This window comes from Delphinapterus leucas, chromosome 16 (genome assembly GCF_059928025.1).
Source record: "Delphinapterus leucas isolate spDelLeu-1000000601 "Yukka" chromosome 16, BTC_Dleu_Yukka2, whole genome shotgun sequence".
NCBI lineage: Eukaryota > Metazoa > Chordata > Mammalia > Artiodactyla > Monodontidae > Delphinapterus > Delphinapterus leucas.
Genome location: NC_143144.1, coordinates 70,764,189 through 70,789,507, shown reverse-complemented (window position 1 = coordinate 70,789,507; position 25,319 = coordinate 70,764,189). Strand labels below are relative to the sequence as shown.

The 25,319-nt window shown below is 44.6% G+C and overlaps 1 protein-coding gene across 2 annotated transcripts in view; it reads right to left on the bottom strand.

The window, feature by feature from the left end:
* Positions 1-25,319, bottom strand: part of CASP7 (caspase 7) — a 30,698-nt gene that overhangs the window by 4,291 nt on the left and 1,088 nt on the right. For both annotated transcript variants that reach the window (XM_022568720.2, XM_022568721.2), the window contains exons 2-5: positions 20,608-20,717; positions 3,466-3,602; positions 2,875-3,003; positions 346-521 (exon numbers count right to left, since the gene is read on the bottom strand). In XM_022568720.2, coding sequence (XP_022424428.1) covers positions 346-521; positions 2,875-3,003; positions 3,466-3,602; positions 20,608-20,717 — 552 coding nt within the window. The remainder of the gene's footprint in view (positions 1-345; positions 522-2,874; positions 3,004-3,465; positions 3,603-20,607; positions 20,718-25,319) is intronic.

Below are 25,319 nucleotides of genomic sequence, written 5' to 3'. Positions count from 1 at the left end.
CAGAGATCACTCCGTGAAGTTGGGAACAGAAACATGTGTGCTGTTCACTGCCGTGTCCCAGTGTTGTCTACGCTTGGTATGCACTAGCAATGCAACAATCTTCAAGATAATTTGATAATGTGTCAAATCAGTAAGCAGAGCAAATAAAAATACTGCAATGTCTTAAACTCTCATAATTTGTGATCCAATGCGATCTAAATGCAGATGGCAAGGATTTAGAGGTAGAAAAATACAACCCAAATTTGCATACCCCAATAGAAACAGCATGTAGATTTGTAAAAAATGACACAATCCAAGTCATTGTGTAATCTTTTGCCATTTCTATGGACTTTGGAAAGGGATTACCTGAATGAAGAAGAGTTTGGGTTTCTCTAACAGGGTTTTGCATCGATCCCCCCTAAAATGGGCTGTCAAGTCCTTTATTGCTGTCTTGCCATCTGTTCCATAAATTAAATTTTCTTCTCCGTGGCTTAATAAGATGCAGGCAAAGCAGGCTGAATTTCTGTGGTCCTCTTCAGAAGCTGCAAGCGATTTAAACATTGAAAGGTTAAAACCTATGTCCTGTGGGACCTCAGAGGTGGTATTCCCTTCCAGCCTGGCAGCTTTTACTGACACAGAGGGACGGGCAGATAGTGGAGAAGCACCCCTGGACGACACTGGAGAGAAGTTAGAGAGGGGGAGAATTCTAGAATTCTCTAGAATTCTCATGAGGAAGAGAACCCCAAGGGTAGGAGGGCTTCAGGCAGCAGCTGGGAGTCAGCATATGGGGTTGCTGGAGGGTGTGGCCTTTGTTAGGTCTGTGACACTGGGTGAGTTACTTAACCATTTTGTGCCTTGGTTTCCTTGTCTGTAAAATGGAGACAACAGTACCCATTAAATGAGTTGATATTTGTAAAGCAGACCACAAGAGTATTGGGCAAGTATTTGTTAAAGAAAATAAAACACACTAAGTGAAAGAAGCCACTTACTAAAGGAAAAATACTCTACGATTCCATGTATATGAGGCTCCTAGAGTAATCAGGTTCACAGAGGCAGAAAACAGAATGGTGGTTGCCAGGGGCTGCGGGGATGGGGAAATGCGGCGTTAGTGTGTAATGGGGACAGAGTTTCAGTTATGCAAGATGGAAAGAGTTCCTCTGGAGACGGGTGGTGATGGCCGAACAATGTGAATGTGCTCACTGCTACTGAACTGTACACTTAGAAGTCGTTAAGATGGTAACTTTTATGTTATGTGTGGTTTACCACAGTTTAAAAAGTAAAAAATAAGATTACAAAAAGAAAGAAAGAAAGAAAGAAAACGCTAGGTTGGCTGTCAATTTAGGATACTGAGGAGAGGAACCATAAATTATGTAGTGGGTTGGCTCAGCTTGATTTCATCTAAGGTTCTGTGGTTCTAACTAACTAGCTAGCTAACTAACTAATTACTATAACCTATCCTTTCTTCTCCTCTTCTCTTCATCAATGATGAGGGAAGAAGAAGATTTAGAATTTCTTAATTCCCCAGCGGCCCAGTGCTTAGGACTCCACTCTCTCACTGCCGAGGGCCTGAGTTCGATCCCTGGTTGGGGAGTTAAAATCCCACAAGCTGTGCGGTGTGGCCAAAAAAAAAAAAAAAAGTAGTAAAGAATTTCTTGAGCACCTACTGCGGGCAGACAGTGATCTAGGTACTTTGCCGGAGTTATCTTATTTCATCCCTACAAGAGCCGCTTGAAGAAGGCCTCGTTTATCTTTATTTCACTGATAAAAAAATGGAATCTCGGAGAGGTCCTAGAACTTTGTCCTGTCTAGAAAAATCACCATGTTGCTACTTTGACAGGACAATAAATGAGAATTCTGTGATCCTGACATGCCTTGGACACGGGTGGAATAACTCCCTTTTCATAAGGACAGAAACTACAACTGGGCAAGCCCTTACATCTGTAGAGGCCATTACCCTTCTCAAATGACATTCACAAACTTTCCCTCAGCTAATGCTGACTGCGGCCCCAAGAAGCAGGAGGAGATAGTGTCATGATCCGCATTTCAGGAAAGTAAAACACCGAGAAGGCACAGATGCCTCGCCTAGCTCGCCCAGCTGCTAGAACTTGGACTAGACCCCACATTTGTACTCTTGACTTCCAGTCTGCTCTACCATGTGGCCTACTAGGGTACAGAAGGTGGGCTCTTAAGATTCCTGTTTGAAGAAATAAGGAAAAGATGCCTAGTTTTTAAAAATATAAGAGACGGTACTTAAGAGAGGGTGTTATGGGGGGGGGGTCTTTACTTTGTTTAGCTGCACAGCTGAGAAAAGCAGCACTGATTGGAATTGTGTGCCTACCCTCCGCCCATGGGTCACCATCTAATGAGCTGGGAGGGCATTACTTCCAATCATTTGCCCTAAATGCGAGAATATCCTAGGTGGCTTCCACTAGACGGTGTGATGTAATAGAAAACGTAATTGTTCTGGAATCAGAAGACCAAGGCTCGAGGTTCGGTTCTGCCCCTACTAACTATGCCTTCAGTATGGCCTTTATCCTCTCTAAAGCTCTGTCCCTATATTCATGAAACGGGCATGATAATATTGTTGGCCAGCATGCAGGGGTTGTGTTAAAGATCTAAAGAAACAATTTTGTGAACATGGAATTGGCGTTTTGAAATTGAGACCATTCTGTAGATACGGAACCTATTTCTCTTGCTGTGATGTAAGCTGCTTTCACCTTTTTAGGGGGAGATCTAAGTTTCCAGAGAGACAGGTGCCCCAGAGACAGGTATGGAGTCACCCAGAGGAAGGAAGGGCTTCCCACGCTGAGACATTTCCCTCCTGCGTGTGAAGGTGTCTTCCCCAGACCAGGTGGGGAGAAGGAAGAAGACTGAAGGAGGAAGGGCAGGATGCACCTTTTTTCAGCAGATCTTGCATCCTGGCACAAGAGCAGTCATTATAGACGGTCACATCGAAACCCAGGCTTCGGAAGCACTTGAAAAGAGCCTCAGCATCTTTGTCTGTTCCGTTGCGAACACCCATTCCTGTGGGAATCAAGCACCGAGTCCACGATGAGTGCCACGTGCTGGCACCATCAGGCCAGGTGCTCCGGTGTAAATGCTGCCAAGGTCACGATTTAGATGAGCGACTGAAATAAGAAGCAAACTCAAAGGAGAGGGTAACTCAGCCCACCCACAAAAGGTGAGCCTCGTCATGGCGACTCTCAGGCCCAGTCAGCCCAAACAGCCCGCCTTGATCCTCAGCCAGATCCCACATGTGGTCCAAATATTACATCCGCTAATGCACACGATGGGACTCTCAGACTGAAAGTTCCCAGCTTCCCCACATCCCTCTCTCCTGGACACTCGAGTACCACCTGCGGAGGGGCTGTCTGCCACAGGAGGTGGGCACAGTGTCTCCCTGATGAACATCTGATACAAGTCTGAATGCAAGCTGAAGAAACTGGAAGGGAACGGGAGAGGCTAGCCCATGCCCACAGCACCCACCTGTCACTCTGTCGAAGTTCTTGTTGTTTATGATGATGCATTTGCCCACCTTCTCAAAATTCATGTTATACTGATACGTAGGCACTCGGTCCCGGGGGTTCTTGGCCGATTTCCCTGAGTCATTTTTCTTCTTCTTACTGGGGAAATACAAAGCCAGTCAGGGGCTGTGGAAGATGTTTGGACAGGAATGACCTCTTGTTTTTACTAATAGCATCAAAGGGGTGCCCAAGAATGCTGCAATGTCTGTGAAAAAGAAATGGAGCTGGGGTGGACAGTTGGTTCTGTTTAACTGTCATGTTTAAAATGAACAAGATCTCCTGCTTAATTTCATTAGATGCTACAGAAATGCAAACTGAAATCATAATGCAATACCAGTACATTCCTCAGAATGGTTTCATTGTCTTGATGACCACGTTTGGCACCTGGAATTATCATACGTTACTGCGGGAGCCCCCTTTGTACATCCCTCTGTGGAAAACTGGCAGAACCTACTAAAACTGAACTTAAACATATCCTATGACAGAGCTATTCTACTCCTGGGTATATAGCTCAAAGGAGAGCAGACGACAGAGCCATACATGTGCACAGCAGTACTATTTAAACAGCCCCAAACAGGAAATAATCCAAATGTCCATTTACAGTAGACTGGATAAATTGTGGAATATTCAAGCAATGCAATACTATAGACAGGCAGACCTCAGAGATATAGTGGGTTCGGTCCAGACCACTGCAATAAGCAAATATCCCAATAAAGCAAGTCAGATGATCTTTTTGGTTTCCCAGTGCATAGAAAAGTTATGTTTAAACCATACTGTAGTCTATTAAGTGTGTAATATGTCTAAGAAAACAATGTAGGTATATCTTTATTAAAAAGTACTTCATTGCTAAAAAATGCTAACCATCATCTGACAACACAAGGTTGTCACAAGCCTTCAACTTGTAAAAAAACACATTATCTGTGATGCACAGTGAAGTGAGCACAATAAAATATATGCCTACAATAATGAGCGTGAACAAACCATGACAACACAGAGCCACATGGATGCATCTTAGACAGGTAACGCTGAGTGAAAGAACCCATACACAAAAGGGTACATAAGTGTGTGCACTTCTCTATGTAGATGTTATAATTTAATTAACATTTGCATTAAAAGGGGAAAAAAGGAACAGCAACTTAAACAAGAAAGTAGGCCCCTTCCGATCTCCAGACACTGACCGTCCAGTTTTCTAAGAGTCAGGCACACAGGCACTGAGACTGGAATCTGGGGCACCGTTGACAGGCTAGAGGAAAAAAATGACAAATGTCAGTGGGGAGCTGCACTGCTAGTCGACCGTCTGAATGTAAGCTCCGCGAGAGAAGAGATTTTTTAATCTCTTTTGAAAAATTGCAGAATCCCCAACACCTAGAACAACGCCTGGCATATGAGTTGCTCAATAAATATTTGTTATAAACTACAGACCAATAGCCCTATTAAATACAGATGCAAAACTCCTTGATGAACCAATCCAGCAATCTATAAATAGGGTGATACACCATGCCCAAGTGTGATTGATCCCAGGAACACAAGGTTGGTTTAACATCCAAAAATCAACCAATGTAATCCATTGTATGAATAGAATAAAGGACAAAAACCACATGATCAACTCAATTGGTGCAAAAAAGCATTTGACAAAATCCAACCCCCTGCTATGATAAAAATGCTCACCAAGCTAGGATTACAGTGGAACTAACTCAGCCTGCAAAGGGCATCTATGAAAAACCCAGTGCTAATATCATACTTGTGAAATAAAATTTATATTTTAAGGTGGAACAAGAAAAAAATTAAACATAAAATTCTCTGTGTTTGTTTGGGCCTCCTCCCTCCGTCCCTAACGTGCAGTTTACCTCTGCACTCCACGTTAACCAGAACTCCTCAAAGACAGGAGTGCCCGCTCAACTGTAAAGATCAATATTTCTTCTTTCTTCGGATACTAGCAACGTAACTTCTTAAAATAGCATTCTTTCCCAGTTCTGTAGGGGGTCATGGGTGACTTGCTGCTGGCTTTGTATATGCTTATCTGGGCTATGTAACTTTGGTGAACTTTATGTGAAACATCAGTATGTCATTTTGATGGACGAGCCTATGTCTCGAAAATGAATATGACTGTGCCTTTGACTTCTAACAGGTGGAACAGTTCTCAGAGCTTTCTGAGAATATGCTTCCCGGGTTATGACCCTCGGTTTGGCTCCAATAAAATTCCCGTTTTCTTCTTGACTTGATAGTTAATTGAATTTTCATCGACATACTTAATGATGAAAGGCTGAATGCTTCCTGCCCTACAATCAGGAACAAGTCAAATATGTCCACTCTTGCCACTTCTACTAAATACTGTATGAGAGGTTTCAGTCGGGCAATGAAGTTAAAAACTGTCATATGAATGAATGAATCAGGTTTTATTTGCTCATTTTGCAGACATGGAAACTGGGGTCCACAGAGAGGCAGGGGGTTGTCCGAGGTCACCCAGCTAGTGATCGGCAAGGTGGGACCATCACCCAGGCCTCCTCCTTCATGTCAGCGTTCCAGAGCCTTATGCTCTTGAGTATCTGTTAGGATGATTTATCCACCATCCTCCCAAAGCTCTATCAAAAGTTGGAAGAAGTAAAGTGAAAGTGAAAACTGAGCTTGTTCCCTGATGAATGTGGGTCCAAGGGTATTTCACTCTGAGTTTTCATTGAATGTTACCTGAGTTTCTCAGAATCTCTGAAAGGATGTGGTCTTTCCCCTTTCTCCTCCTACTTTGGTCCAGATTACAGTTTAGCTATGTTAAGTCGAAACTTCAGATTCCATATTGCTGTTTTCAACCTCAACATGACTTTATCCTCCACTTTTATAAGGCCAAATTTCTTCTGTCGTATCATTTTATTTCTAAAAGAGAAATGCCCTCAGTCTGGTCTCCTACCTTCTAAAGTCTCCCCTCTCAAAACATAGGTGGAACACTCTATGACATGAATCACAGCAAGATCCTTTTTGCCCCACCTCCTAGAGAAATGGAAATAAAAACAAAAATAAACAAATGGGACCTAATGAAACTTCAAAGCTTTTGCACAGCAGAGGAAACCATAAACAAGACCAAAAGACAACCCTCAGAATGGGAGAAAATAGTTGCAAATGAAGCAACTGACAAAGGATTAATCTCCAAAATTTACAAGCAGCTCATGCAGCTCAATATCAACAAAACAAAAGACCCAATCCAAAAATGGGCAGAAGACCTAAACAGACATTTCTCCAAAGAAGATACACAGATCGCCAACAAACACATTAAAGGATGCTCAACATCATTAACCATTAGAGAAATGCAAATCAAAACTACAGTGAGGTATCACCTCACAACGGTCAGAATGGCCATCATCAAAAAATCTAGAAACAATAAATGCCGGAGAGGGTGTGGAGAAAAGGGAACCCTCTTGCACTGTTGGTGGGAATGTAAATTGATACAGCCACTATGGAGAACAGTACGGAGGTTCCTTAAAAAACTACAAATAGAACTACCATACGACCCAGCAATCCCACTACTGGGCATATACCCTGAGAAAACCATAATTCAAAAAGAGTCATGTACCACAATGTTCATTGCAGCTCTATTTACAATAGCCAGGACATGGAAGCAACCTAAGTGTCCCTCGACAGATGAATGGATAAAGAAGATGTGGCACATATATACAATGGAATATTACTCAGCCATAAAAAGAAACGAAATTGAGTTATTTGTAGTGAGGTGGATAGACCTAGAGTCTGTCACACAGAGTGAAGTAAGTCAGAAAGATGTCGGTCTTCAACTGACATCTCTGAGGTAGGTGGAGGGGGCATAATCACACCCGTTTTATAGGTAATAATAACAACAATTAGCGTTTGTCAGGGCTTATTATGGGCTGGGATCTTGATAAAATTCTCACCTGCATTTTCTCATTGGCTCCTGAGAGGACTTTAGCTAATTTAAGCCCACTCGAAGACCCTAACAAGAGGAGCATTACGTCTGGCAGGCTGGAGGTCAAGTTTATGCCCTTTATGAGAGAAAATTTTACTTCTGTCTTCTGCAATACAGATTATTTTAAAACAAACTGTGCAATGATATCCAAATTATAAACAAGCTGTGATTTTTTTTAGGCTGCCATAAGCCAAACTACACCAGTGAGCATTTTTTATAAGAAAAACAGGCTCAGATATAAGTTACACGAAAAAGAAAAGAACTCTGTTTCCATCAGAATAGAATTTGGAAAACTAACTGCTTAAAAAAAAGGAACACAAAAGTGTGTATATAAAGATATACACACTTTAAAGAAAACACTTTCCATGGTTATAAAAAGTACCTTAAAAATGAATATGAAATGTGATTCTTATGTGATTCCCCAGTAAATATCTCAAGGGAGATAAGGACAATTTCCCTTTCTTATCCTTCCCCTAACCTGAATTCTCATTTTTCAACATGAACTTAATAACTGCTGCTTCTCTCTGGATTTGAGTCAGTCCGTATTAATTTTTCCTTCTAACTCGAATAGCTTTTTGTTAAACCCAGGCCTTCCCACACCGAAGATGTGTATCAGAGAGTGATCAGCAACTTGATCCCCTTGAGCTCATCTTCCTAAGAGGCACTGGCTTTGGGAAAACTCCATCTGTAGCTTAAGTCTGGGGAAGCAAACCCTGATGATGAGCTTAAAGCATGTAACGAGAGACAAATAAGAGGAAGAAATGATTGTCGAGAAGTCACCAGGGGAAAGGAGCCAGGAAGAAACCAGGTGGACTAAAGTCTATTGCCTATGGATAGATTCCGCAAGTAAAAGAGGCCAAGAGACTAGAGTCTGCCACCTACTAGTTGTGAGGCTTTGGGGTCCCTTCTCCTGGGGATTATCTATCTCCCTGTCACCCCATTTTCCCTCTTGTGGGAGCAGTGCCATCTCTTCCACTTTGCCAGCTGTTGTTGCCAGGCTGCTGCAGAGACATGAATTAAGTACAGCCTCACATATAGGAAGGGGGCTGATTCCTGAGAGGGGCGTACGTTAGGGAGCCCCAGTAGCTGATTCCGCAGGAACACAGGGCAATCACTTTGCTTGAGTCTTTCTTTTGTGTGTGATACCCAATACTATTTGGAAACACTTTTGGACTGACAAGTTCTCTTCCATTTTTTCCCCCTGGGGTTCCCATGTCCAGTTTTGAACCCTAATAGCAGGCTTCAATTAAAAGACCTGGGTGGCAGACCTAAGTTTATTCAGTTAGACACTCACTCCCATAATAACCAGCAGGGCAAGTATCAAGATCTAATTCGGCTTCTACTTCCTGGGTGGACTGTAAAAGGCAGGGTCTTGAATCTAAACCACATAGTATTGTTAGAATAATGAGGAAGCTCTCCCTGTCCTGATGTGGGATGATTTCCAATAAGCAGTGTTAAGGGTGGAACAAAACAAAGGGGCAAAACAATGAGAACAGTGCGCGTGTCAGGAAAAATTCGTATCTTGCTTGTATTTGCATAAACAGACCCTTGCAGGATGATATAATGGATAAATCCATGGATTCCGGGGCGGGACTGCCTGGGTTTGAAACCCTGCTCCACCACATAGCTGAGCGATCGTGGACAAGTTCCGTATGAACCTCTCTGGGCTTCAGTTTCCTCATTTGTAAAAAGGACAAAATTATAGCATCTGCCTCAGAGCTGGTAAACAAGTTAATATTCACAAAGCACTCAGAACAGTGTGCGGCATGTAGCAAGTTGTACTGAATAAATAAACATCATTATTATTACTCATGTTATTTATTAAATAGCATCAAAAGTGGTTACCTGTGTTCTGGAGCCAAGAGCAGGATGGCAGGAAGGAGAAAGAATTTTGACTGTATATCTCTCTTTCTATCTATGAATAAGTTAACTACTCAAAAGATTAAAATAAAAATTATTATTTAACAGTTAAAAATCACTTACTGCAAATGGATTTCAAGACCTATTTTGAAAATTACTTTTTGGACTTTTTGGATTCATACTTTTTTGTGCGAATTGTTGAAAGGCGTCCCTGGACACCCCATTTCTCTGTTTTCCACTGTGATTTTACCCCTCTCCCTAGCCTTCTTCCTCTACGTGTCAATAGTAACAACAATAATAAATAAAGTTCTAATAAGTACTACTTTTTGAACACTTACTGCTTTACATATATTATCTCATGTAATCTTTACAACTCTGTGAGACATTAACTCCATATCTCATAGAAAAAGATTACATTAGCTTGTCCAAGATCACAAAGCTAGGCAGGGGTAGAGTCCAGGTTTATTCTGAGGTCTGACAGCAAGTCCCTTATTCCAGGGTTTCTCTGTTAAAATTCAGATTCCCAGGCCTCGCCCTAGACCCAGGGGATCAGAGCCAGGCCTGGGTATTTTCCTGGAGACGCTCATATCCTCTGAAGCCCGAGGGCCTCAGCACTAGCCTGTGTGCCCACTGCCTGGGCCCGCTTGGCCCTCACCTTTCACTGCAGTCTCCACTCTTGTTTCAAGCCCCTTCGCTACTTCCAGAGCCCATGGAAGCAGAGGTCCCTGCGGGCTAGTCCCTCTTCCTCCCGGGCAGGGTAGAGAGTACCAGCTCGTCCCACCCTATCAAACACCACTCTCCACATGGCTGCAGCCTTTGGGCCTCTTAGCTCTTGGCTAGCAAGTCAAATGAGATATGCCTCGGGGAGCACGGCCTGCGGAAGGCGGCCCTGGTCAGCAGCGTGGTTATATTTAGGGTCATGTGTGGGATTTATGGCTCTCCACGAAACCTGCAAGGTCTCCTGGAGGTGACAGCCGAGCTGAACATTAAACCGAAATTAACAGCACAACCAAAACGCTTCCAGGAAATGCCACTTTGCAAGCAATGCCATCCTTATTCTCCCTTGTTTGCACAAGGTTTGGGTGAGTCCCCAGCACACCCTTGGTGGCCCTGTAACTCACCATCAGCACAGTCGGGGGAGGTGAGCTCTGTGACCGAAGTGCTAGCAGCTCATAAAGAGTTACTGTTTGTTTGGAGATCAATGGTCAGAGCCAGGCAGATCATCAGATAAACAACTGCTGTCGGACAGAAGCAAGGCCCTCAAGGGCTCCAAAGAGATGGTGCTCATTAATCAGCCAACTGCAGAGAGATGGCAGTGGTCTGGTCCACAGCTCAGCACCACAGGTTCTCCAGGGGTGGGCACCAGGGTGGGAATGAACGGGGTGATAAGAAGCTTTCAAGGATCCAGATTAGAAACTCCTTCAGCTGGTGATCCTCCCCCAAAGACAAGATTTTCTAAAAGTGGCTGTTCTTGTCATCCTGGGCTCATCTGGCCTTTTCTGCAGAAGATGCTAGCACACGTGGGAACTGCTGTTACACAGACCCCAACAGGTGGGCACCCGCACTTTGTTCAAGTCCAGATCAATGGAAACCAGCCTTTCTCCTGAATCTGACAAACGGTACAAATGGTGGAGGAACCACTTAAGATAGTCCCTAAGTCACCAGGAACAAGTGTCACTGATATATTTTTAAGATTTATTTTATTGAAGTAGAGTTGATTTACAATGCTGTGTTGGTTTCTGCTGTACAGCAAAGTGATTCAGTTACACACACACACACACACATATATACATTCTTTTCCATTATGGTTTCATCAAAGGATATTGAATATAGTTCCCTGTGCTCTACAGTAGGACCTTGTTGTTTCATTAATATTTTTAATAGGGTTTTATGCATTACAAAGTATGTTAATAATCATTACCCCCATTTGTTCTGCAAAGTACAAATGAGAGGTATGGAAAGACGTAACAAATAAGGGCTGGCCAGGGTATTTTTAACGCCAGATTCTATCACTTCCCATTGTACCCTCGCCAGGCCCCATTCTGTTCCCTCCCTTTGCTAATTTTGTGCTGATACACTTAGTCTTTAACTTGACCTTTTTACATTCTGAACACATTGGCCGAGATTACTACACTGAGGAGAAACACAGGATTCTGGTTTTGGAACCTGCTGTTAAGTGCAAGGCTGTGATAAACCAGACCAGTGAATTAAAAGGTCCAAGTCCTCTTAAAAGCTCATGTGTTATATACAATTGGCTGCAGATTTTAAAACAACAAATCTGGCCACGAAATCACTGTGCTTGGTTAGGGCTGGACAAGCAAGGTCACAACAACTACAAAAGCCTGGTAGAAAGACTGACTGACGTAGGAAATGCATTCAAGTGTGCACTCAAATACAACGAGCAGTTAATTTACACAAGCAGGTTGACTGACTATGGCGCTTCCTAACCATCCTTCATGTTTGCTGGTGTTGTATTTCCTCGCTCATATGTGCAAGGACCACTGTCTTCATTTCCCAGATGTATTTTGGTAAGCTCGAATCTCTGCTAGGAACACAGATAATACCAGCATTGATTATCAGGAAGGACCTAGATTATCCTAACTTCTCAGGTCGAGAGCCATTATTTGGAACCTCAGATTTCGCAGTCATTTCAGCAAAATCAAGAGGCAAAGAGTTACCACCAAGCTCTGATAGTTATTTATATAGAAAGACTTCCTTGAAGAGTCTACAGTAACACATACCAGAAAACATTATAGGATAAAAATACTGTACCTACTATACAAAGAAGTGAAAAGCCTCAGAAAGTGCACGAAAAATTTTTACAATCCACTCTGGGTACAAGTATAATTTTCCCCATCACCAGAGTGAATAAATACAGGTTTTATCTTCTTACAGATCCCCCAGGCTGCTCGAAACGTGAATTACACCTTTCTATATTTGGAAGGGAATATAAGCACTGCAGACCCGCTCCTATTTATTTTCTAAAGTGTCTCCGTGAATAGGATTCCCAGTAGCTCTGTCTGTTTGCAGACATTCGTCAGCATGAAAGTAAACACACCACCAGGCACACATTTCCCCAGGGCTGCTTCATCCGGAACTAGGGCTCTGGTTTTCATAGCTGCTTTGTCTAAATATTTTTGGGATGATTCATTCATGGTTTCAGGATTTCAGTAGAGGGCATTCCCAGCAGTCCTGACATACCAAGGCACAGAACAAGACCGAGAGGAACGGAGAGAGTGAAGGTGGTACCTCATGTCTCCATCTGAAAGCAACCCCCTCTGCACCAGAACTAGGCTTCGCCCTGCGATGACCGGCAGCGAGTTTCCTTCTTCTCTGAAATAATAAAAACTCAACATGCTCGGAGCACAGCAGGGGCAGAAGATTGGCACAGTCCGTCCGGCCCTGAAGGCCCGTGACTGAATCAGCAGTGAACCGCACGCTGGAGTTTTCCATAGGACCATTCACACTGGGGCTGGGAAAGTCACACTGGCCTCCCCCTTCTCTGCTGACCGGCAGAAATGCCCAGGCTCCACATGGCTGCATCCTCCCCACTCCAGGACAGCTCCCTAGAGAAAAAGCGACTTTCTAGGAACTTGGGGTCCCATGGAAAAAAACCCACATTTCCACAAAGATGCAGCCAGTAGCACCATCTCTGAGAGTGAAAAACTGGAAACAATGGGGAAATGGCTAAGCAGGGGACAGAGTATCAGGAGAATAAAATACTGCACAGCTATTTAAAGTGATGAGCACGCAGATGTGGGCAACCCACCGAAGTGCCAAATCTACAAAAGGTGGCAAAACAGCACACATAGGAAGTGCAAAATATGTAAAGTTCTACGTGAGTGAACAAAAACAGGAAGTGCGTTCGTGCTGAATCAGAGAGTTCAAATTCATTAGGTTATTTTTTTCCTTTTAAAGGTCCTCAAGGTAGTAATGTAAGAATAAAATAAAAGACCATAGAGGCATACCAAATAGTTTAATTTTCAAATGAAGCATATAAACATTTTTCAAGGGTCTTGGATAAAGCGAATGACTCAGGAGTTACCACACTTCCCCATTCCGCCCCTCCAAATGCAATCAGGAAGAGGTGGATGCATAAAAACCAAAATTATTAAGCAGTGCTTTTCTCAATTTCCTGGTTCAAGGTCCCAGTCAGTGAAACGTGGAAGCTGATGAAGGGGAGTTATAAATAACACCTGCACTCCTGGGAAACCTCCTAATCACTTGCCATCCTCAGGTTTGTGAAGGAGAAAAAACTGGCTCCGTGCATTCTTCTCTGAAGCTCAATTTGCAAAAGTACACTTACACTGGGAAACAAAGTCAGTTTAAAATAGGCTTAGGAGAAGAATTATCTGCCTCCATGTTTCCAACCTCCCCCTTAAAAAAAGAACAGAGACCTCTGGCAATAAAAATTGACAAATGACTCAAAGAAAAACATCATTCAGGGGAAATAAAGGACTGAATTCTCTTTAAATAGCCTAGAATGAAGTGGGAGACACAATGGTGTCTGTACTGTGGCTGCAAGCTCCAGAACTGAGAACAGCTCACACACTTCAGTCTTGATTCTTACACAACCACTTCATCTATCTTTTTCACTTTCAGCTGAGCAGTATACAAACTCACCCTACCAGATGCAGGCCAGACAGAAAGCCCTAAGCACCAGCAAGCTTGGGGTTTGAATATGCAAGGCCATAATGCACATTTCTTACTTGTGATTATGAGCTCCCTTGAGAAGCAACGGGGCTTATTCTCATAATACTCTTCTATTACTGGACTTAATTCTACACTAACGGTGTTTTAAAAGTTCTATCACTATGGAAACCTGACATTTACCTCCCTTCCTCACTTTTTCTGTTAACTTTAGAGCTTATTTTTTCCCCTCTAGAAAAGCAATAATCTAAAATAACTAGAGGTATTCTATACACGTAGAAGTCATGGCTTCAAAGGTTTAGAGCCTATGACCATCGTTCAGAGGTGTGGCTCGCTGCTCCTGAAATGGGCACGTGGCCCTCTTTATCAGAAACCCCATCGCTAGCCCTGTTGAAATGCTGTCTGTATACCATCCCTCAGCTGAAGTGAAGCAGAAAGGGAGCACTTTCAACGAAGAATTAAATTTGCTGACCCACTTGGGTGGAAGAAAAAAAACACCCCGCTGGTGGATTAATATGGTTGAATAGCTAGATGTCACTGTACTTGTGGGTGGCACTTGATGTAAGGGGCGGGGGAGCAATGGACCCCAAATTAGACCTGGGTCTTGGTCCTGTTGGGTGACTATGGATAGAGGACTTTGCCTCTCCGGCCTTCACTTTCTTTGATCGTTACACAGAAGGGGAACTGGATAAATTACCTTTCAAGGAGTCTTCCGGTTTGAAATTATGATTCTATGATTTCTCCCTTATCAGGTAATTTAATTCTCACAAACAACCCAGTGGATAGGAATTCATATCCCTGTCCTGCAAATGAGGGAACTGAGGCTCAAAAAGGTCAAAACACCTGCTCTAGTTGTTCAACTAAAGAGTGGGACTCAGGGCCAGGATCTGAACCTAGGTTGTCCAACTCCATACCAGCACTGCTGTCATTTTAAGTGGTATCATGACTACTTCAAATATAGCATTAATTCTTTATTACTCTTTATATAGAAAGTTGGGAGACAGGCATCCAGTATTCTGGAGTCTGAATCTGAAGGCTTCCTTTATTGAAAAGTAAACTGCCTGGGTATGTTTTAATGTTCTTTTTCTTTTTAGGGGCCTCAGACCTGGCCTCTCTCAATCAAACGAGTGTGACTGAATGGCTTTTGCTTAATTAGGGACATAGTCCTTGGGATGAGTTAAGGTCTGCTTTCTTTGTTCTTTTCTCCAATTCCAAAGCATTGCTTCTTCTGAAACACTTCCCCTACCCGCCTCCAAATGAACAGGCAGGCCACCTGGATCTTTCTTATAATTACACAAATAACACTTTTTTTTTTTTTAAATAGGGACATGTTTACATATAACACAATTGGTGGAGCAACTCAAGTTGCAGCCCAGGAGAAAGAAGAATTACAACCAAGTGGCATTTATGAAACACACTTCAGGAGGACAAAGGTCAGAATACAAAGATGATACACAGGAGAAATCTCATGGGATCTGAGCCAGTGCTTCAAAAGTAGGGAGCTTATCAAGCTTTGAAAACAAGCCTTTTCTCCTGCCCTCTTCACGTGGAACTGGAAGGATAAATACCCCTCAGCAGGGACACCCAAGGCTCCACCAAGGCCCTGGGGAAATTTGAGAGCGTGTGCAATCTGTTTTTTATTTCCTTTAACAGTGACCTTGAGCAGAACTCAGAAAGGAGCCTCTGATTTCACAGCTGAAGTGTTCCTGGAAGGGGGACATCTTCCAGGCTACTGGGCAGGGCTTGGTCTTATATGTGCAGTGGCTCTCAGTGGTGCCACCAGGATCAAACTCAGCCCGTCCATGGGCTCTACCCACTTTCCCAGACCTGTGCCGTGGGGCCTGACCATCATTCCCACCGTGGCTCTGGCCCCGGCAGGCGGGCTCTTCTAGTCCCCTGATAACCCCACTGCCTTTTCTCTGACAAGTCCCAACTCCTCCAGGCCCACCCTCATCGTTCCTCTCCCAGCCTCCCACAGCTTCCAAAACTCTACAATTCTGCAATCAGTTACTACCTGTTATTAGCTATTTTCTATACCCGTACCTAGATATTCACTAAGAACTTGAGTTTATATCCAGGGCAGGGACCACATCGTTGACTTGCATGACCGGTAACCCTGTCTAGGATCTAGGGTTACCTTTACATCAAGAGGGATCCCTCTTCAAGTTCGCAGATGACGGGGCGCCTTGTTCATCAACTATGGCTCATAATGAACACAGACCGTGCACACACAGTTGGCCCTTCGTATCCGAGGAGATTGGTTCCAGGACCCCTGAGGATACCAAAATCCTCGGATGCTCAAGTCCCGTATTTCAAATGGAGTAGTAGTTGCATATAACCTATGCACATCCTCCCTTATACCTTAAATTATCTCTAGATTACTTATAATCCCTAAAACAATATAAATACTACGTAAATAGTTGCTGGCACTCAGCAAATTCAAGTTTTGCTTTTTGGAACTTTCTGGAATTTCCACTCCCAATATTTCTGATCCACAGTTGGTTAGATCCACGGATGCGGATCAGAGGGCAGGCAGTACTTATTTCTTCTAAGTCATTTTTTTTTTAAGTCCAAGCACTTTACTAATGTAAAATTTACATTCTAAATATTTTTCCTTTGTGGTTTTCTGTGTTTTCCAGATGTTCTCCAATAATCAGATAAGTTGAAGATATTTCAATCAATTGTTTTCTTTTTAAGAAAAGTGAATTAAGGAACTGCCTGGTTTATTCAGGGTCCAGTGAAATGGAAATAAAATGATGCTGTCATGCCATCTAGTGGCACTGACACAAAAAAGCCAAGACAAGCGTGAGGGCTTGGGACCACCTGAGTCCAGCCCAGGCTTTTGGGGGAAAAAGAGGCGTCTTTTCGTTTCCCAGAATCCTTGAGGTTTCCAGAGGAGGGCGAGGGTCCTCGATTAGAGATGGATGGGGGTGCTACTGCCCCCTCCACTGCCTTACCTCCCTGCAATTCTGACACTTAGGGAAGGGAGCTGGGGATGGGACGGGAGGGGGAAGGTGCCTGCCGTCAGCTGCAGGGAGCAGCCAGCGATGTTCCCACAGGCTGCACCCACACCTCTGAAGTGTGGGATGCAAAGTTCCCCACGCGCCACAGCGGGGGGCCATGGGAGGGGCTACTGCACACCTGACAGATTTGCAGGAAACAACCAGCATCTAGTGCTGTGTTCAGGTCACCCCAGTGAGTCACAGATAACAATCCCAGTTAGAATCCTTAAGGCACAGAGGGTAAGTGTGGGGCGTCCATGGGTCTGGTGTGATAAGGGACACTCCCTCTTTGCTTCAGATCACCCTGTTTTAATCATACTCAGAGTCTCACCCCATCATATACAAGGTCCCTGACGCCAGCCAAGTTTCTCACGAGGTCTCAGTCAGCAAAGCCGAGGCAGCAGGCACGGTCAGGGGAACACTGAGAGGCAGCAAATGCTGGTGCGGTTCTGTCACTGTGACACTAGAAATATACACGGCTTTACCTCTTTGCTGAGCAAGGGGGCTCAGTGGGCACGAGCCGCCTTCAACTATTCCCAGGGGTGCAGGTGCCACTTGCCTCTTCGTCGGCCCTCTCCCTCCACTTGGTCAAAGTCTGGTGGCTTCCACCTCCCAGGCACCTCTGGAAGCCCCGGTCCCGCTCCATCTACACCATCCACTCTGGCCTGGGGAGCAGCAATGGCCTCCTAACTCATGTCCCCTCACCACAAACCCCTCCTCAGTGCACTCCCCTCCATGCTGCAGCTCCAGTGGTCTTGTGGGTTTCCGTAGGTGTAATCGATCAAGTCACTCTACAGCTTAAACCCTTTAGTGACATCGCCGTCCTTAGGATTGATTCCAAATCCTTTACGTGACCTGCAGGCAAGTCCTGCTAAAATCTGGTTCAGCCCATCTCCCCTTGTCTCTGCTCTGTCCCCTCTGGGGGTCATCACACCGCAGTTACTGGTTCCATGTCTGCCTTCCCCACCAGAACATGAGTGAGGCAAGGGCCACGTCGACCTCACTGCTCTTGCCCCTGGTTGCAGCGCCACGGCCAAACACAGAACCAGGTACATAAAGGTGGCAACAGAGACTGGTGGTTGAGAGCTTGGTTTTGAGAGGCAGGTGAATACAGGTTCAAATCCTGGTTCTGCCACTAAACAACCATGGGATTTGGTGCAAGGGACTTAAGCTCTCTGTCACGCCGCAAGTATTTAATGAATAAATGAAATAATGGATGTGACCAAAAATGGCATCTCAAGTGATTAGTTTTAAAGCCAGTGATACTTTACTAGATGAAAGGACCTTCTATCCTGCTGAAGTTAAAAAAAAAAAAAAAAAAAAAAAAGGAAGGAAAAATCTAAATTTTACAGGTATGTCGCAAATCCTGATTGAATTTTATTTGCATTGATTGCCTATTTGGTAGACGGCCCGTGTACCATCTAACACGTGGGTACGAGTCAGATGCCTAGAGAAGGCAAAGAAAATAAACAACTAACATTTCACAACCTAGATGAATAAGACATTAAATTGACATTTATTGTAGTTCAAGTACATTTAATAATTCAACAATCATGTCTTGCAATTCATACAACTAAAATAAGCAGTTCATAAAATGGAATTTTTAAATATTTTGCAAGTATTTAATTTAAATATTCACTGTTTATTTTGATAATATGTAGCTTGACATCAATACCAGCCACACTATAAAAAAAGGTATAGTGGACCAGAATACAGAAGATTACCCAGGCTTATTTACTTTTCTAAAGAAGTTAAGGGGGTTAAAAAAAAACCCACATCACAGACCACACCTATTTTTGCAAAATGATGGGTCTTTAAGGCAGTGGTCTCCAACCAGGGTACTCAGAGATTTTCCAAGGGGTGCAGACAAGACAATTCTAAGTAAATGAATTGCCGGTTCCTCAATTTCCATTTGTATTTCTCCTAAAACTGGTCTGCCTGAATATGATACCACCTCCCCTTTCCCAGTTCCCCATCTCCCACTAGAGAGGAGAAGGGTGGACTTCTCACCCACCCTGAAATCTTAGATGACATAGAAACTGCCACATCATCTAACTAAGACTTATGAAATGGCTATTATATGATTCCCGTTTCTCTTTCACTTAGAGGCAACCTGCTTAACCTGAATACTCAGAGAGATGGGAAAACTGAAATATTACTACATCCTTTGCAACTCTTCTGAGGGGGTGTGTAGTTTTACATTATTTGGTGGGTATGTGAGCAAAAACATTTGAAGGCCACTGCTCTAAAGGGTTTGCACTGGGGAGTGGTTTAGCCTGGACCACTGGAACTCATGGCTTTGAAAAGTTTTCAGTAATTGGAGCTGTATTTTCTGGTCACCTCATCAGATATCTTTGACCCTCAATGGCAACCAGTGCCAATGGAATTCGGATCCAGGATGCCGAGGCCTCCCCACTTCTCCGAGTCATGTCTGGGATGATATGACCAAAGGATCTCTGCGGGATGTTGCAGGGAGCCAGGATGCCCCTCATCACCAGCTCTCCCCCTCCCCCCGAACACTGCTTGGGAGCACTCCCTAACCTCACCCCCCATCCCCCTCGCTGTCCCTCCGCTGTGGGGCTTGGTGTAGGCGCTACGGAGAAGTCTGATGCTCTGACGCACAGACCGCTCCTGCCTCTTGCCAGGGAATACCACTCACATGACCAAGGTTAAGGAGGGGAGGCAAGGGGCTCCTCCCACGTCCCTGCAGCCCTACTTCTAAATAGAAAGCACGGCAGAGCTGTTAAGGGAGTGGCGCTGGTACCGTTTGGGTTCAGCTCTGCCATTTATTAACTGCCACCAGAAAGGCAGGCTACTAACCCTCTTTTTTTTTTTTTTTTTTTTTTTTTGCGGTACGCGGGCCTCTCACTGCTGTGGCCTCTCCCGTTGCGGAGCACATGCTCCGGACGCGCAGGCTCAGCGGCCATGGCTCACGGGCCCAGCCGCTCCGCAGCATGTGGGATCTTCCTGGACCGGGGCACGAACCCGTGTCCCCTGCATCGGCAGGCGGACCCTCAACCACTGCGCCACCAGGGCAAACCTACTAACCCTCTTAATGCCTCAGTTTAGCTACCTGTTAAATGATGGTAAGAGTAGAACCATCTCCTGGGACTGATTGTGAGGACTCATGCAACACTGAGCTGGCATACAGAAGCTTAGCAAATGAAGCTGTTGTTATTATTATTAAATGCAAAGTTTAGAACTTCAAAAGTGAACTCCAAAAAGGAAAAGGTAGGAATCAGCAGAGTGCCACCCTACAACTTCCCATCCCATGGCCTTCAGTTCTGCCTTTCAGCCAAGGCCGTTCCCACTGGCAGCAGCAGCCCATGCTCTGCCCTGAAGGAGGCTAGCGGCAAATCACCTCCGACGGTGACAGCCCCTCACTCCTGGGCAGCTGCCACTCAGACACACAGCAGCCAGGCAGGAGACCCCCCAGGGCCTGGCTCTCCCATACCTGGGCTTGTCCTGGGGACAGGGGAGTGCACAGGGGGACCCCAGTTGTCACACACAGCTGGCAGGATTCTGTGCAAATCTTCCACGCACAGCATAGACCTCCTTCCCTGAAGGTCCGCTTCTGCGTGGGTGGGTGGGTGGAGAGGGCAGAGGCGTGGTAGGCTGAAGTGGCCCAGGGTCCCTCTTTAACTCAGCAAGGAAGGAAACTTACCTGAAGAGTGATGGGACAAAAGAGGACCGGTCTGGCTTCGCATCAACTGTGTCATTGCTTGCTGAGTCCCCAGCCCCCTGCTCCTCAATACGGTCTTGACTGTCTGCCATCTGGAAGGAAAAAAACCAACCAGAAAATTGGTACCCAGTGGCATCACTGGCCTCATGATATTTTTAAATAACACTCATTCAGTGACATAGCTTTTAATTAAGCCTGGAGATGACCAGTACCGCATATTTGGGCTCCAGGGCTGCTGCACCAACTCATTCAAATGCTCCAGTGCCAGCTCCATTTTAGGCCTCATTCCAGAGACTGGATACACAGTGGCAAAGAAAGCAAAGTCCCTGCCTCTCTGGGAGCTTCTGATCCAGCATTCAGGATTTTGTTAAATGTTCACTGCTTATGAGAAACTGTGGAAGGTTCGTCAAAGTCTGTAACAACAAGAAACTCCCCCTAAATTCTTGACAGGTTATAAGATGCTCATCCTTTGCCCGACATCACTCAAACCCAGTTAAAAAACAACGACGACCTGGAGTATAAAGTTCTCTTTCTGCTTCAGATGGTTTTACATGGTTCTACCAGAGTAGATTTCCATCACATTATTTTCCTGCTCAAGAATTTTCACGAGATCCCTACGATCTAAAAGTTCAAATCTTAAACTGAACTCATTGGATCTTAGGGTCTTCATTATCTAGTACCGGAGTAGATGACAAACTATGGCCCACCACCTGTTTTATTGTTTGTTTGGTTTTTCTTTGAGTTTTACTTGTTCTTCCTTTTTCTAATTTTATAAGGTTGAAGCTGAATTTACTGATTTGTGATCTTACTTCTTTCCTACATACAGGTGTTCAGTGCTAAAAATTTCACTCTAAGTACTCACCACCTGTTTTTGTAAATAAAGTTGGAACATAGCCACGCCCATTCATTTACATGATGTCTGTGGCTACTTTCCCACCACAACCAGAGTCGAGTAATTGTGACAGAGATCATGTGGCCTAAAAAGCCCCAAATATTTACTACCTGGCCTTTTACAAAAAAGGTTTGCCAAGCCCTGATCTAGGATAACTACCAGCCAGTAGGATCCCCTACTCACCTTCTACTTCCCTTACTTTAAGTAGTAAAAATAGCAATAATAAGAATAGAAACTCACACTTATTATTTGCTGTGCTAATTGTTTCATAAGCATTATCTTATTTAACACTCCCCCAAATGCTCTTAGATCAGCCCTATGATCACTGCCTTTTGACAGATGAGAAAGCTGCAGTTAGAAAAGGTTAGTAACTAGTCCCAGGCTAAGTAACTAGTAAACTAGACTTGGATCAGAAGCCGGCAAACAGGCACTCAGAACCCACTCCTCACCACCACACCATTCAGCCTCCCAGCCTCCTAGCATCCTTGGGCTCACTATGCTCATTTCAGGGTCCATCAGGGCTTCTGGTTCTCCCTTTCTGGTAGTCACCACCCAAATGTTTGCTGGACAGGCCATCTTTGCCCAGCTGGCTAGTTCTCAATCTTCAGAATTCAGTTTAATGGCACCTTTGCAGGAGGTCCTCCTGGATTACACCTACCTCACCAACTCCCTCCCCTTCCCCCAGTCCCTCTACAGCCCTTCTATTGATCTTGTTTACTTGCACTCTACTTACTGCTTGGTTCAAACACGACAATGTAAGTTCATCATGGCAGAGGCCCCTGGCACACAAAAAGTATTTGCTAGATCCGGCTTCCCTGGTGGCGCAGTGGTTAAGAATCTGCCTGCCAATGCAGGGGACAGGGGTTCAAGCCCTGGTTCGGGAAGATCCCACATGCCGCGGAGCAACTAAGCCCTACTGAAGCCCGTGCGCCTAGAGCCCGTGCTCTGCAGCAAGAGAAGCCACTGCAATGAGGAGCCCGCGCACCGCAAGGAAGAGCAGCCCCCACTCGCCGCAACTAGAGAAAAGCCCGCGCGCAGCAACGAAGACCCAACACAGCCAAAAGTAAAAATAAATAAATTTATTTTAAAAAATGTATTTGCTAGATAAATATTGAGTGGGAAGCTGGAAGAAACAAATGCACTGAGGGAAGAGAATTAGCTAAGTGACACAGCTGGTCAGAAGCAGAGCCTTGAGTCGTTTCTCCTAAACCAAGTCCTGTGTCCTTTCCCATAAAGGGACTGGCCTTCAGTAACAAAGGGAAACCTCTCCAGACTCTAATTCCTGCTGATCTCAATCTCTGAGCAATCGCACAGTGGGCCAGGTTGGCAGCTGCAGGTCTGTGTTCCTGTCAGGCTCACCCAGGGATGTTTTCACACCGCTGGAAAACAAGATGGCATCTATCTCACAGAAACCCCGTGCCCCAGAGCACAAGCGATGACTTTTGGAAGTGGGCAGAAGGAATCCAACTCGGGGGGAGGTATCCAAGATGGCAAAACGCCAACCTTGTGTCCTTGAGCCCCGAGAGGCATTATCACGTCACCTTGCAGCTTGTTTAGGGGTGAGCTGGGCAGTGAGGGGAGAAGTGAGAGGAAGGGCGAATCCTGTAGCTGGATCTTTACAAAGACAATGAGAAGTCCGATGGCTATCTTGTTCCTCAACACATCGTGAACCCCCCGTCATAGCCACCAACCTGTTTCCAGTTGTGAGGCAGTAAGATTTTTCTGATTAGGACCCAAAATGTTTCTTGAACACAGAGATAAGCCATCCCCAGAGGAGATGGGTGTAAGTCCGGGCATGCAGAAAACACTCAGTCATTTTTATTTCATTTCCTTTATACAGACTTAGTTACTTTTCAATGTGGAATGTTATTAGCAAAGCACGGATGTATTTTCAAAATTAACAAGTTAATGTTATACAAAATCCACCAGAAAAAGACACTAAATTCGACATGTGGTGTTGAAGCCTTGAGTCTTTTGCTAAGGCTAATCTTAAAGACTGAATCTAGGAAGTATGATGATATAACAGTGTGACCATTATATATAGATATAATTTCCTGGAAGTCCAAGGCACCAGGTGTGTGCTAGGAGCCGGGGATACACCTGACCTGGTCCTGCCTTGTTGAGAGACAGGCACTGATAAACAGCACAAATGTTGACGGACAACCGTGATCAGTGCCATGAGGATGAACAACTTGTGGCCACAGTAGGGGACCTGACCTAGCCCCAGAGGAATTAGGGAGGGTTCTCAGGGGAGGAAATGTTTGACCTGAGGTCTGAGAAGCGGAAGCAGTGAGGGTGGAACTGAGGGAGGCACAGGGAACTGCACGCCCGTTAAACACCTGACATGCTTCATTGACGGAGAGGCTCAGTTTGAATCCCGCGTCCCCCCCAGATTTTTGGAGGGAGCTTTGGACTTAGCGGCAGGCTGATTTCTATGGCTCAGTGGTAGGAGGATCTCCAGAACTTTCTCTGCAAACACTAGGCCAGAAGGGTCTTCTGTGTGAAACCTACAGCATCTTTCTGGGTTGGTGCTGTTTACCGTCCAGGAGGGCAGCAAGAGTCCCTTCTAACAAGTTGCCAGAGTGTGCGTCTAGAACGAGGCAGTGCTAGGGCTTTACTCTTAAATCTGTACGGCTAAACATTCAGTGACTTTCTTATTCCTATGAGACTGGGCTTAATTCCTGGGTGAAATCAAGTTCACCCAGAACGAGGATGGTGACCGAGTGGGGAGCCTGATCTCGGTCACATCATATCAGTCAAGCCAAGACTTGGTGTTGACCTTTTATTTCTGCTTATCTTCCCAGCCCAAGACAATGCAGGCCTATCTCAGTCTGCTATACGTGGAGAGGGCATTCCTGGCGTTATTTTCTTGCATTCGTCCCCTCTGTAACGCTCAGGATGCAAAGAGCAGTCAGCCATTCAAGGGAATATTGCTTATTCAATTGTTTCAATTGTTAAAAACATCTATCTTCTCTTTAAATAAATGAATATATAATACACATGAAGCATTAACCGTGTCAGGCACCCTCTGTAAGCACTCTGCTAATTATTATTATTACTATTACCCACTAGAACTCTTATTTGTAGATTATCTTAATCATCCTTTTATAGTTCCAGTTATAGAAAAGTGCCAGGTACATGGCAGGCACTCAAAATTTCTTTATAAATGTCACAACTGAAATGTACTTAAAAATTTTTAATCCTTCAGGGCCCCGAATAAATTGTTGATATGGGACAGACCACAGAACCAAAGGGACCTAGGAGGGAGGCTGAGAACCCAGTTATGGTGAACCACAGACCAGGGGTTTAAATCAGTGCCTCCACCTATTAGCCATGGGACCTTGAACAAAGTACTCAACCTCTCCAAGCCTGAGTTTCCTCATCTGTAAAATGGGAGAATGGTGATGCCTAAGTCCACACATGGCTATGAGGATGCATGGAACAGTGCATGTAAAATGCTAAGCATGGTGTCTAAATGTTCACTAAGTATTCCCTGTTATCACCACTGTCCACAGAACTCAACACTAAGACAACATTCAACTGTCAACCCTCGCTGTTATTTTAAAATCACATTAATATTTTAAACAGCTTTTGTGAAGACTGAAAAAAAAGTTCCTCTAGTGATTATTTCTATACATGCTTAATAGGCGACTGGTACAGATCTGGTAGGAAATCAGTTCCCAGCTACGGTCTGAATTTCATTGCAGCTGCTTCCCCTGAAAAGTGACATAATACAACTTGTGCCTCACTCTTGCCCCAACGAAGACAATCTTCCTAAAAGGCTCAAAGAGAAGCAGCCCAG